This window comes from Buteo buteo, chromosome 2, assembly GCF_964188355.1.
Source record: "Buteo buteo chromosome 2, bButBut1.hap1.1, whole genome shotgun sequence".
NCBI lineage: Eukaryota > Metazoa > Chordata > Aves > Accipitriformes > Accipitridae > Buteo > Buteo buteo.
The window spans coordinates 18,399,698-18,414,706 of NC_134172.1; the positions used below are offsets into that span (position 1 = coordinate 18,399,698).

The window sequence follows — 15,009 nt, forward strand, 5'->3', positions numbered from 1 at the left end:
AAGAGAATATTAGCCAATAATGCTATTTAATTACCAAAGGAGTCTGATATGCTGCAAATTATATGTTACCTTTGGATCTGGGGAAACTGGAAAGCTAGATAGAAAGTGACTTTAGGTTGTATCTAGTCTAGTCATTGCATTTGTGTTGAAGATAAAGATAAAAATAAAAAAACTCTCCATGACATAGGATTGAGAAAGCAGGCACTCATAAAGGTGCTTCCATGCTGCCATACAGATATGACAGTTGCAAATACTGGACTCAGACTAAGATACATAATTTAGAGCTCTGTGGCAATATAGAAAGGTTAAAAATCTCTAGAAGGTATTTAGAACACCTAAAATCAGAATTGCCCTCTGGAGGTCTTGTCTTTCACCAGTTCTTGCCTACTGTCTACCTTGGCCACAGATATGTGGGATGAATCCAGATTTATTTGCTCTTTTTAATCTCTGTACATTGCATCTGTGCAATCTGCACAAATCCAACAGTCATTAGACTGGATGAACTTCTTTGCAGAATTCCAAAGAGAGAGAATTGCTGGACTGCAGAGGCATTATAGGCTAATTCAGTGTGTATATATATCTAAAGAAGGTCTGTCATACTTCTGATCTGGACATTCACTGTATAGAGAATATTTTTTTAGTCTTTTGCTTCTCAAAGCATTTTGTCTTCTCATCGGTCGTATAGTCTATTCACGTGCAATAATCCTGTTGCTATTTGGAAGTGTTGAATTGACCATGCTTGGATTTTAAGAGAGCATTCAACAGCACCCTTCACCAAAAACTCTTAAAGAAGTTAAACTGCTATGCGATGAGAAGGCAAAGTCCTAGAAAGGATAAATAATTGGTTAAAAATGAGGAATCAAAGTGTAGGAATTAGGATCAAGTTTTGCAGCCAAGGGATCTTGCCATTCAGTATTTCATAAATGATAGTGAGAAGGGTGGTGAATGGTGGGGTTGCAAACTTTGCTGACAATAAAGTTCTTCATGGCACTTGAGATGAGAGCCAATTGCAAACTGCAATTCACAACGCTGAGCCTTGGAGGCCAAATCTCCTGTGCCAGTACCTCAAAGCTCAGTGCAAAGTTTTTACCTTTCATGAAATCTTTGGATTTACTACACTGGACAGTGTTGCACACTACACGTGCAGCAGATGTAAAGAGACTGCCAGTAACTATCTGTTAGAACTGAAAAGATGTCCATATATTTTGGCAAGGCAATAAAGTCCTCACAAACAATTTGGACAGAAAAATTTTCAGTGTAACATACAGCTTGGGACACCCTGAAGCCCTGACTTTGATCTTGGGCTTGCTTCTGATTGATCAGGCTCTTTCTGTTAATCTTTCTGTTCTTCTTATAATCCAAGAATTCTCATAAAATTTTCAGTTAAATGTAGGAGTTAAATATCTTTAAATGTGTGTTGACTTCCTGGGGAGTGGGGGGAGAAACCGATACTCTGTTTAATTCTTCAGCATCAGAAATGCATACAAGGGAACTGTATTTTGAGAAACCACTCTTTGATAAATGCCAATATTCTGCGTAAAGATGCTCCTGTACAGGAAAGGATATTAAGTTCCTTAATTTTATCAGGATTCAAGCACGTGATGGACTGTTTTCATTAAAAAGTAGCCTCTCTGAGTTGGGAACTGATGAAAAAGAGAGTACATTCCCCATATAGGAGTAGTGCTTTGTCTTACACCAGCTTCCACATATTGTTACAATTAGGTGGCAGTGTGCCCCAAGTATACTCTCCCAAGAATGTCCAATATGCTGTTAATAATGTTCTTGAGCTTGCATTAATGTTGTAAAATAATATTTTGGGCAGCTAGTTAACCAACCTTTCCAACCATTTCATCCTACCTGAGATACAAAGTAACCACCATACCAACTTTAGAGTATTAATCATGATTCTTTTTACCTTTTGCAGTGGTAGCATTCAGCTAGAAGGCCTACATGATTTTTTTCTTTCTATATTAAAGCATAGAGTTGCATGGTTTTAGGAAATTATTTTTCACATCTTCCCCCGCATGCTTTAACCAGCTTTAGCAGAGCTTTTATACATGTGCTACAACCTCCACTTGCCCAAGCACAACTATAACTTTCTTTTTATAAAACTAAAATAGCCCAAGCAAATGAATAAGCCAAAAACATCCCCAAAACTTGAAGCTTGGAATTAAAGTTGAGCAATTTTACTTAGTAAAGAAGTTGAGGAACAGTCTTTTGCTCTAATCAGAGGAAAGTTTTAAATTTAACTTCTATTAGTTAATTTTTCATTCCCTACTTCATAGTTACATCCTTAGAGAGGGAAGGAAGCAGATCAAGGCCTCTAGTATTTCCTGGCTGACATACACAAGTCAGGCAGGCAGGTATTATTGCTTGCTTGCACGCTACACAGTGTCTTTAAAACTCTTTGATCTCACAAAGCTTCCAAAATCCAGCAGCCACTCAAGCAGTTTGTGGCCAGAGTGAGTCCTTGAGCGGTCCTGGGGAGATGTTTTCCTTCTTTTTAAAAAATATCTAACTCCACTCTAGAGAACTGTGTGCAAATCACAAATACTTCAGTTGAACATGACCTGAATGGAATGCTAATTCAAGCCACCCCTTATGTTTTAATCACCAAAAAACCAAAGCACTTATCTGTCACAATAAGCGTGTATGGTAATGTTTTTCCACAACACAGACTTCAGGAAAGCACACAAATTTCCAGCACTAGTAAATATATTTTATGACCACTGTGTCAGACTCTGTTCTTAAAGAAATGCTCAAGTGACTCAGAAATTTGGGTTGATTATAGGAAGTTGACTCCTCAGTATAAAAGAATTTATTCCTTATGTTTTTCTCTAATAACAAAAAAAAAAGCAGTTTGACAATCTGGAAAAGTAACTGCCACTCTGTGTTCATCATTGCTTTCATTTTTTTGTGATATCATACATCTAATTCTCTGATGTCATACATTTAAACCTACAGATATGAATGAATACGTGGACTATACAGACCTTTGCCCATGAACAGCCCCAGCTCATTTCTTGCTTCATCACATTTAGAGTTTCATATTTGTATAAATAAAGCTGAGCTGTGTTCATACTATCTATACATTTTTAATGCTGTGTTCTGATTGAGCATTTTCTAGTTCATTTACTAGTCTAAAAGCAGACTATAAGTTGAACAATACCACTCATCTTCCAGTTTATGTAAATGTATGCAGTGTTGCCACCCACACATCTAAAACCATGAGATTATAGATCAGTCTTCTTGCATGCCACAAAAAAAACAGCTTTAAAATACCCTGGCTCATTATTTGAAATAAATGCTGTTGTGTGGACCTACAGTGAGAACATCCTGCTTTTATCCCCAGACTTTGATATGTAAGGTTTACTAGCAAAAGCACCCCACTGGTTTTGATTATAATGATCATATATAGACAGAGAGACAGACACAGACCATTGGACCTAAAGCTATATTAACTTTGGAGATCAAAATCAGTACTTGGAATTGAATACAGAAGAGAGTTTTAAGTCAGTTCATGCATACCAGTAGACCTAACATACTTTTAAAATACTAGTACAGTCAAATTTTGTACCCTGTTCTCAGGATAAACATTGCAAAATTTGTCACTAGTCTGGAAACTGGTGTCTCTTTGCTGCAGTTCAATGTTGTCTTCAAAGACACACTAGTTATAGTGCATTTCAGGAATATCAGACAAACCAGAGAAAAAAACACGCACCATGTTTTCAGGGTATTGCTGAGAAGTCAGGCTGAACCCTTCAGTATCTGAGGGTTAATGGACAGCTTAAACTTCCTTTTTTTCCTCTGACTTGCTGCTGATAGTTTATTTGCAACTGTGCCTTCTTAACTTTTGTATAATCTTCATGTGACTGCTAGAGATAGACAATATGATAGTATTCATATTGATAGTAATGTTAAATTTGCAAAACTAAAACTGAATTAGCGATTCTTTCTCAATTTTCTATACTACTTCCTCAGTAATATTTGGGAAGGAAAGGCAATGTAAAAGTCATACTCCTGTAAAATGAAAAAGAGAGCAAAGTGTGAAAAAGCAGGTAAGTATGGAAAAGGAGCAGGAAATACAAAGAAGAAAGATTGGTCAGACTGGCAGCAATATGATGGAAGGATTGTCACCAACATGTTACTGAGCCAAACTAAATTATGAAAGGAAAGGAACATCCATGACATAAGTTTACTGTTTTGAATGTCCATTACATGTAGTAAGTAAGCAGGCTCCTGTTTTAATCTTAATAAAATTAATTTCCAGTGAATTGAAAAAAGCTTTTTTAAAATATCGCTCTATTGAGATTACAAAAAAGTTCTTTATTCTCTCTATCCCACCAAAAGCCTTTTATATGTTAATCTTCTTTTGAAAACTACAATGAAATAAAAATAAAATAGAGAAAGTGGTTCAAATAAAAATGTGCTGTAAGACCCTGGGCTTCATCACTTCTGGATTATCAGATCTGCCTATTGCTTTTTGTGGGATGAATTTCATATCCCATAAGACTCTTTGTACATTGGAATGTTCATGATGATTGAATTCTTTCTTAATATTGCACCAAACATCTTACAGCTGAATGTAGATTCCAACTGTCTGCCTTTAAGGACTCCAATTGGTTACATATAATCGTACCTTTTAAACAAAGATTTTTTATCTTTTTTATTACTAGTTTTATTTAGCGACATTACCTTTGCATGGTATGTTTATATTTAGTTAGATTTACATCTGAAATTGTTGGAAATATCCTTCTGAAGTCCTATAAGTAACAACTTGTGATGGGAAGACCTTTAAACTTAGTGTAAAGTGGCCTGCAAGTTTACAGTTTTTAAACTATTTTACATTTCACCATTTAGCATTTTGTTCACTTTCTCCTTATCACTGATATTCAGAGTTCTCTGCCCATTTATTATGTTTTTGCACAGAAGGAGGGCATCCATCTCTAAATAATTATATGATGATAAGAAATAGATAATTAATACAGATGAGATGGAGAGAGAGCTATAGAGTTTATTAATGTTTTGTAGATATATAAAAACTTGCAAGTATGTATGTGTGCTTAAAGTTTGTACCATATTATAATTCCCTTTAGGCATTCAAGTTGTATGTATTTCTCCAAAGTAATGCAATGCAACATTTAACCTTACTGGAGAGTATGAGAACTATATTCTTATTTTGTGTTTTATTAGTGTGTGCTCAAGAGGATTTCTTTTCAAGAGTACTGTACCCATTGTAGTAGGCGCAATTCAGACGTGTTGGAGAAATACGGTCCTTGTCCCAAATACCTTTCACTTTAGTTGTAATACAGGAGGTGGCTAAAACAAATTGACAAAAAGGGACAGATAGCAGGTAGGAAAAAGAAAAAAAATGAAGCTGTATCCAGAAGGATTTTAAACTTCAGATCTATCATGGTGTAAAATCAGTTGAAGTTCACTAAAGCTGTGTATTCTAAAGAAATAGTAAACATCTCATGGTAAGGTACCAGTAATCATACATTCAGAATACTTCACTGAATCTGTCAAGCCCTGCTCTTCTTTCTCCCTTATTTCCCAGCATTTTGTGAGATTCAGCTTACCAACAGCTGTTTTGTCACAGGCAGTCACACAGGAAAAAATTACAACTTGCCAAGGACAAGTCACCTGTCCTAAGTCCTGAGATTAGGTGAGATATTTAATATCTGGAAGTGCACCACAAACTGCAGACAAGTTTGTTCTCATCCTAACATGCGCTGCACCTGTTTGCAGACAGTGCACAGTTTTGCCTGTACTCTTTCACTGGTTTTCTGAGGGAGGAAGGGAAAGATGAGAAAGAAGAGACAGGTCCTGGCCAGCCTGCTGACCACCACCATATTCAGGTATACCTTAGACCAAGCTGCATCCTTTGGACCTCCTCATACCGCCAGCCATGCTTGAGTGATTCCAAAAGGTCGTTATCCTTTTTCCATGGCTGCCAGAATGTACATGTGTTTCATGGGAGAGAGAAGGGGCAAGACAGAAAGAAGAGAGGAAAGGAAAAGAAGCCAGGTGCAATCTTCCTAGGATTTCTCCCACCTGAGCCAGAAAGCTTCAATTCCCACCTCTTTACATTCAAAGTGAGTGAACTAGGCTACACCAGGGATTGCTCTGACTTTAGTCCCAGAGAGGAGACACCTTACACAAGAAGGAATCAACACAGTGGGTGTCCGCCCTGCCCATCTTTTGCCTTTACTGGAATTTCTTCATACTGGGTTTTGTACGTCTGCTAGCTCGGAGTGTTCCCTGATACGTGTGACTTTACATCTGAAATCTATTCTCTTTGTGCCACCTGAGAAAAACACAATTAACAGAAAACACCCCAGAACTTACACGAGCATCTTCTTCTTAGGAAGCTGTGCATCGTACATGTTGTCTTACCCTTTCACTCACCTGAAAGAGGAAATCAGGAAATTGGCCTGAATTTTAGTTTAGAAACAGTGACTTAGCTTAACCTTCATTACGCTTTGATTGTGGAGTATGTTTTATTATTTATAATTTAATTTTATGAGAAGTATTTTCATAGGAATATGTGTAACATAACACTCAAACTAGGTGCTTTAATATTTTCCAGTGCGCAATATGGTGTTGAAAGTTAGAAAATGCTGGCTGGATCTAGACTGATACTTTCTTGGATAAGCTTCTACCATATGCTTTTATTTAAAGTATTTTTTCTTTTAGGTTAGATTTATAAAAAGCATGTGAAAAATGTCTTTTTTGGAAAAGAAGTGTTACGCAATTAGAAAATCACAGTGCTAGAAATTTAGCATCCTTTAGGAAATGTTGCATGTAAAAGAAGTCAGATACTAAATCTAAATTTAAAAAAAAAAATGGCAAGTCCTACCACCAACTGGAAATGCTATGTCAATCTACAAGATGTTGTGTTGAAGTAAATGTCTTTAGTTCCAGGAATTTTAAGCTCTATGTGAACTCTGACTAGCTTCCCAGTGTAGATATGAATCTTGTTGAAGGAGTTTGTCCATATTTCCTTCTCATTAGAAAAAAATCAAATAAAATTTGTTTTACAGGGCAGAAAACCTAAAGAAGCCAGGAAAAAAGGGACATTAAATATTTTTAATAGTTATTCTTTATTCATTACTTGCTTTCATGTTCACAGGACTCCAGAGTATTGAATAGGCTGATCTTTTATCTGTTTTGTTTGAGCAAGGGAACCTCTTTCCAGAAGCATTGTTCTAACCTTTCCACTGTTTTGGAAAACTTGTTGTAGACACATCATGTGACTAACACCTTATTTAGAGACTAATACATGCAAACCTGTATTCTTTCTGAAAACATCACATCCTATGTTCCCTGCTTCCTGCCTCTGAGTCTGCAAGCTGCAATGACTGTGACTAAAGGAAAGTGAGTGCTTACAAAGTATTGTAACCAGTACATGGAGCATCACTACCATCTGAGATTTTGTCAGATTCAGGGTTTGTTGGTACAAAACTTGTCTACCCTTTTTCTGCTTTCAAGTCCCCTTGTGCTACTTCTTTTGTAGAAGTGAAAAATTCTAGAAAGACATCTTCATAGAAAAGAGAATTACTAGCCCATTTTTATTACTGTCTTACTCATCCAGGGATCCATACCCAGTTTGAAATGGCACTTTTACAAGTTCTTATGTTGACGCTTGTGTTATCTTGTTTGAAATAATACATTTTCCATTGGTTATTTTGTGATGGTAAATATACTATGTGGAAGGAAGCTGTGCTTTTCAGGCAGTTGAAGGTGGCATCATTCATGATGCATGACTAGGCAAGCAAATATTATGGCTTACCCCCTTACCTCTTAGTATGACCCTGAGGAGCAAAAGACTTTCTGTTTTTGTTACACCTTTGGTATGCCAGAGAGCGTAAGACCCAACAATAAGAGTTTGCAAAGCGTGTCTTCAGAGCAACTATTCCTCCTCCCAGTCTGAGGCACTACAGACTGGTCAGCCTCACATTGGTCTCTGGGGAAATTACAGAGGGAGTCCTCTTGGAACACATTTCTGGGCACAAGAAGGAGAAGATGATTTGGAACAGTCAACTTAGATTTACCAACGTAAACGTGATTGCCCTCTATGTGCCTACGTTTGTAGGTGAGAGGAGAGCAGTGGATGTCGTGGACCTTGGCTTCAGCAAGGTTTTCAACTCTGTTTCCCACAGCATGCTTCTGTCCAAGTTAACGATGTATTATAGTCTAGATGTGTGAGCAACCAAGCGGATTAAAACTGGTTGGATGATCCAGCTCAGAGGGTAGTAGTTAATGGGTTGTGCTCTACCCGGAGGCCTGTGACAAGGGGAGTGCCAAAGGGCGCTCTCTGTTGGGACCTGTCCCGTTTGATGTGTTTGTCAGTGACCTGGGGAAGGCAATGGACTGCTTACTCATACAGTTTGCAATGACACCAAATCGCCATTTGGGGCAAGGGGGACGGTTCGATACAGTCAGGGGAAGGGCTGCCATTCAGAGATAGCTAGGCAGGCCTGGGCTAGGCCAACAGGAACTTGATGAAATTCAGCAAGGACAAATGCAAAGTCCTGCACCTGAGAAGGACTTGCACTTGCACTTCCCTTGCAGTGATCCAGGCTAGGGATTGACTGGCTGAGGAGCAGTTTTACTGAAAAGAGTATGGAGATTTTGGTAGACAGCAAGCAGAACATTAGCCAGCAACGTGCCCTGACAGCAAAGACGACACAATACTGGGCTGCATGAGCAGGAGCACAGCCAGTAGATTGAGGGAAGTGATTGTTCCCCTTAGTACTCATTAGAACACACCTTGAATACTGCACCCAGCTTTGGCCTCCGGTATGGAAAAGACATGGATAAACCATCATAGGTTCAGCAGAGGACCACCAGGATGGTCAAGAGCTGGAGCACTTGCCCTGTGAGGAGAAACTAAGGAAACTGGGCTTTTTCAGCCTAGAGAAGAGAGAGCTTCAAGCAGGCTCAATAGCAGCCTTCCAGTACCTACAAGGAGGTCAGTCATCAAAGAGATAGAGCTAGGCTTTTCACAGTGATGCATGGCAAAAGGATGAGAGACAACAGGTGTAAACTGAAGCAAGAGTAACTGAATGCAGCGAAAACCTTTTTCACTACGAGGACAGTCAAACACTGCAATAGGTTGCCCAGAGAGGTTGTGCCATCTCCATCCTTGGAGGTTTTCAGGATCAGCCTGGATAAAAACCTGAGCAATCTTGTCTAACCTCGTAGCTGACTCTCCTTCGAGTATGACATTGGACTAGAGACCTCTTGAGATCCCCTCCATTCTGAATTATTCTATGAGTGTGCAATCCTAATATAGTATCACAATTCTGTGCTATTTTAAAGCTGGGATAGTAATAGCAAAATCTTAATTGTTCTGAATATTTAAATGATTTGGCTGTGCAATGCTTTTGCTTTTGGAACCCAGAAATGCTACATATGCTCTGTACGTTCTCCAAACAGCTTGTATTTGTGCTTATTTGCTAGTATGACGTGCTAACTGTGCAAAAAATTTTGGACTCTCGCCTTAGAATATAGATACCTGCCAACAGAAAATGAAGGCTACATAGTGCAGCAAAAGCTTTCTCTATGGAAAGTGCTTCTTATGTGCCAGAAAGAAGCATTTATACCACATGCTTTTTTACTGCTTCTCACATCTGTTAACATTTACATGTGTCAGAAAACAATACCTGAACAGTAAAGGGAAGGGATACATGAAGTTCAAGGGCATTGCATTAAGAAAAAGGACATGTTGTATTGCACTGGTGCATTGGAATAAAAAAAGATTTCTTGAACTTGTTAAATTTATCTAATATGTGGGTATAGTCTGTGTATACTATCTATGAATACATTTCTATACCTGAATTGGATCATCCAAATTGCCAGTAAATTGAACTGAACGCATGAAAGGATCAAGGACTGGCAGTCACGAAGTAAAAGAATGATAACTTTCTTGGTATATACAAAAAGAATAAAATTTTATTTCATTTAAGGCAGGATTTATATCAAAATCTTCAAAGTGAGATTCCTAAACATGGAATTACCTCCTTATATTGAGATATTTTGCATTTTCGATAACCTTCTCTTCAGCTGTCTTTATGTTAGCACAAAAGGAGTAAGTTAACTGATAAATGTTGCTGTATATCCCTAGTCCTCAGAGGCAGCTACTGTATTGGAGGGTGTTTCCAAGAATATTTCTTTGAAATCGTATTGTGAAAATCCTATGTACTACAGTGTAGTACAGGATTTTGTATGACGTGGCAGTCCTTACAGATGTTACCACTGGCAAGTGATTTAGAAGAACAACAAATTAGAGAGCAACTGATCCTTGATCCCCTGAACTCGGAAAAAAAATCAGTATTTGATACCTTTATGAAAATTGCTGTTTGCATTGGTTGCATTAGTACCACTAATTCTTTAGGCATCTATTTGGGTACTTTGAACCAGTGTCGTGTAGTATGCTGTTCTTTGATACCTAACCCTGATTTTCCAAAATGCACCTGCAACAAAGAGCACAGACCCTCCCCTACAGCCATTGTCATTGCTTAATATTGAGCTCTCCATGGAAAGTGGCAGAAAAATACCTATTTTCCTAAGCCTTCTGAGCCTAGGAAGAAGCGGTGGCTAAAAGAAGAAATAAATAGCCTTGAATTGAGTCCTACCTAACATGTAGTCATAATAAAGGCAAAGGTCTATTTTTGCTTTTTGCTATATTTCTACTAGATAATATATCTCCAAAACATTATTTTTGTGATGAACTTCTGCTTTTATGCATTGATAACAAGTCTTATGCTGAAATTATTATGAAAATTTGAGTTCCACGCTCACCACACTGAAAAAGCCTTGCATTAGATCTGTGAAGATGCAGTGGATAATCACATAAGGCATATAGTTTCCTTGCCCCCAAATTTGAAACTTATGGCTTTCCCAAAACCGCCATATGAACGGTATGTGCGTGCATATTTTGGGGTTTGAGTCAGGGATATGAAGGATCCATACCAGTTTTCCTCTGTAAGCTATGCAAGAAAGTTGTGAGGCAACCGAAGAAACACTTTATAGTTTAAGCTGATGAGAAATCAGCTGGTGGAAAATAGCAAGGAAAGATCTTCATCCAGAAATGTTTCCTAAGAAAAAAAAGAAGTAAGCGTCTGATAAGACTTGCATTCTGGCCTTTGTGCTTTGTAGAGCAGCTTTATCATTACACAGAGACGTGCTCCTTGGTCTTGCTTCCAGCTAACTCAGTGGTGAAACTTCCACTGACTTCTCTGGTTGCTGACTCCAGCCCAGCTTTTGCATGCAAATAAAGTATAAGAACATAAAGCTTTCTTATATCGTTTCTTCTCATGTCATTTTAACTCTGGCATATCCTTTCAGGAGAGTTCATACTTTAAGAATTCTTATCTAGCTACTTGTACATAGACATCTGATTACAGTAGTGGAAATCATAGGAAGAAGAATTGCTAGAAAAGTTTACCATTGATGCTTAATTTACATAATACTCTTTCTGACATAATTTAGGTCTATCACAGGCACTCTTGCAAGTTACATGTAGGGGTCAAAGGGTGAAAGGTGACTGGCAAGATGCTTGTTTTGTACATTTGGCTAACACAAATACTTCCTCAAGTATAAAATGCTTTGATCTCTCTAAGCAAATGCCATATGTGTGCAGCTGTGGCCCATGCCTCACGATTGCTGGAAGGTTAGAAAAAGGTAGCATATGAATTTGATGTCTGCATTCAATTTATGCTTTTATATTTAGCAGTTCATAATTTTGTGTAATATTTTAGCTGTATGAAAAATATGCACCGGAGTTGAGTGATAACAGATTTCTCTGTGGTTTGACTCGACATTGTTTGGGTGAACACAGAATCCTAAGTATTGCAGACTGAAAATACAGGTTTTAATTAGAGCTGTCTGAGCTTCAAAATACCTGAACGCACATTAAGCTTGGCAGATTTTCAGAAATCTGAGCATTGCGTGGAGCTGATTTAAGCTAAGCAAGGGTCTTCTGTTTTCCAGCATATATTGCATTTGCAGTTGCATCACTGACTTGCAACACACTGAAGAAGTGAGATCCAAAACCATCATTAATGGTTTTCTGATATGTAAAAATGTTTTTCATCAAGGCCTGTCTTATGTCATACTTGTGTTGAACAGTACCTTACTCCAAGGGAATTTCCACTGAAAAAACTGAATGACTTCCAGAGTAAAGGATCTACTCCACATGACTGAAAAGCTGAATCAGCCCCAAAAGTTTGGTGCCTTTCTTGAGCTTTTGTTTTTTACTTTTACATGCAAATGTTTAAGACTGATATGCCCAGATCTGTATCCCTCAAGCAGTTTAACAGGAGTGGTTTGCTCTGACAATAAAGAAACCTACTGCAGTCAATGGGACACAAGGGTCCATTCACATGGATCCAGTTTCATGATCAAGGCCAAAAAAAAAAAAGCATGGCTTTGTTTATTAAAAATCTTGAGCATGTACAAATATACTAGTATACCTTGGGGGGAACACCATGGTTTCAAATAAAGCATATGCAATTACTACGTACAAGAAAAAAATCCAAGTCACAACCAATAGACAGGCATGTTACAATAAACAGAAAATCAGACATGAAAATACCAGTTCACAGGTACAAATATGATAAAATATAAAGCATTGTGCTCTATGCGTATGTTAATACATGTATGTATACAAAAGTATACATATATACATATACATACATATATAATACAGTATTGTTAATATGATTTTTAGTATTTTATTTATTATGTGTGTGTATAAATTCATGCAATTGTTCTGGATATGATTTGAATATTATTTAAATAATAGCACACTTACTTGTTTTTCTTATGCAGTTTCTCTTTTGTATTTTTGCTAGCTCCTACTGGCTATGGTAGGCTCTACAGATGAAACTCTGCAGGAGGCAGCAGCTGGTTGCATAGCAAACATTCGCAGATTGGCTCTAGCAACAGAAAAAGCAAAGTATGGCTGATGCTTTAGCAGCTTTTACCAACAAACTTGTTCTGCAATACAGCTACATTTAAATACATGATTACTCCTTCTAACATCTGTATTTCACAGCAGAGCTCATTTATATGAGGATAATTCAATAACAAAAATAAATCTGTGGAAAATTATGTTTGTTTTTACTTTATTGGTTTGTCATGCCTAGGTTTTATAAAACACACCTAGTTTTGTGTGTCTTTTAGTATTACATCTTTCAAAAGACTATCAGTTAAGATATGTCAAAGGCATTTTCTACAATTAATATGCTTGCATTTGAAATTCATTGTAGATCTAAATGGTTTTGCTTATCTGTGACATTACAGTAAATTTTCCTTCACTCTGTGTGTGGTTGTACAGTGATTTATGAATGTCTTGAACAATTCCCTTCGTGCTAAACTTGTCCAATCATCTTGTCATTATGTTTTTGCCTGTTTGATCACTTGCAATTCACAGGAGAGGACAAAATGCAGATACATCAATCTCACATCTGGTATTACATAAGGACTGCAAAGAGCTGTAGCAGTAGACATCACTCCAAATTTCCTGTTTCTACCAACATCAAACAAGATAGTGCTTAATTTTATAAGTAGCTGGTGAAATGTGTTTTAATTAACATGTGTTTAACTCAAAATTTACCAGCTGTAAATAAAAAGCAGGGTATCATATTTACGTTTACACATAATCTTATTGTGGGTTTTTTCATTTTTAAACTGAGGACAACATTGTATTGATGCAGTTATTTTTCTGCATAAAATTATGTTCAGAATTAGAGCTGCCTTCAAAAAAGCACGTAAATTATTATTGATATTATAGATTACAGACCCGCTGTATGTCCCATGCTCGACAAATAATACTAAGGCATTTCCTTCAGAGCAGTAATGTCTTAATTACAAGCACAAACTGCTGACAAAACTGAAAAAACCCAAATGTTTAAATAACTTGTGTTTGTCAAGTGCTCACTTCTGAAAGATTTTTTTTACTTCCCGTAATAATTAACAATTTTCTTGTTTTGGAAGCAGTTTGTAATGCTGTAAAATATGCCATTTTACAAAATAATGTAAAATAATTTTGTCATTATTTTTCCTCTAACTAGCATGGCTACACAAGGCAACTAGTTTTACTGCTGACAGAAGCTTCTAAGGAAAACAAAATGCAAATCCAACTTTTTCTTTGTGTTTTCTCTGAAGCAGACATGAAGGCTCATTTAACATTTCATTTTAGAAGACTGATGCAATTCTGAAAAAGGAGGATTGCATTGGGCCCTTAGGGAAGGTGTAGAGAGTATTTTAAAGGAAACCAACTACAGACAGGTGCTGACAGTGTGGAGATGAAAATATTAATCCAAGTAGTATTTTTTGATCAATGCAAACACCAACATAGTCATGGGGTTCTCACAAGTTCCATCAGCAACCAGTGACCAAGCAAATGCTATTTTAGGTATTTTCCAGCTTTGCCCCATAGTATGTTTGCCCTGGTATGTTATTTTGAATAATTTTATCCATGTTATTATACTGATGTCACAGCTGTAGTAGCATCATATGCTTCATCACTGTACCCAAAAATACTTCTAAAATAAATGCTAATTGCCAAATTCATTTGGAAGAGGAAAGGCTTGATTTTATTTTTATCTTTTCTGTGAGAGAAGCTGTAGATGCAAATAGTTTATCACAAATAGTTTGCTTATGAATAATACATAAAATGGTGGCTTATTTTTCTAACTGTTGAGGGCAAAAAAACTCCCTGACAATAACTGTTGTCCTTAACATGACCTCTCAAGGCACTCTTGACCGTTCAGCATGGATTTCAAATGGAATAAGTTCTAAAGTGAACTTAATTTTATGATACAGGTGTCAGGGCAATAAATGTCACGTTCCTGACAATTAAATGGCCTCAGCTTGCTGCTCTCACTCACACTGGTAGCCCTTATGGTTGGAGTAGTTCATCTGAAGTCTTTATTTTAAGACCTCAGACAGTTAATCACAGACTTAAGCTGACTTATTTGTGCTGTTTTCTTTTCCTTT

General features: G+C 37.2%; 1 protein-coding gene across 1 annotated transcript in view; it reads left to right on the plus strand.

Annotated features, from left to right (window-relative positions):
* ODAD2 (outer dynein arm docking complex subunit 2) overlaps window positions 1-13,053 on the plus strand; it is an 88,058-nt gene extending 75,005 nt beyond the window's left edge. The window contains exon 19 of the mRNA XM_075022453.1: window positions 12,861-13,053. Coding sequence (XP_074878554.1) covers window positions 12,861-12,974 — 114 coding nt within the window. The 3' untranslated portion in view covers window positions 12,975-13,053. The remainder of the gene's footprint in view (window positions 1-12,860) is intronic.
* Window positions 13,054-15,009: the final 1,956 nt, after the last annotated feature.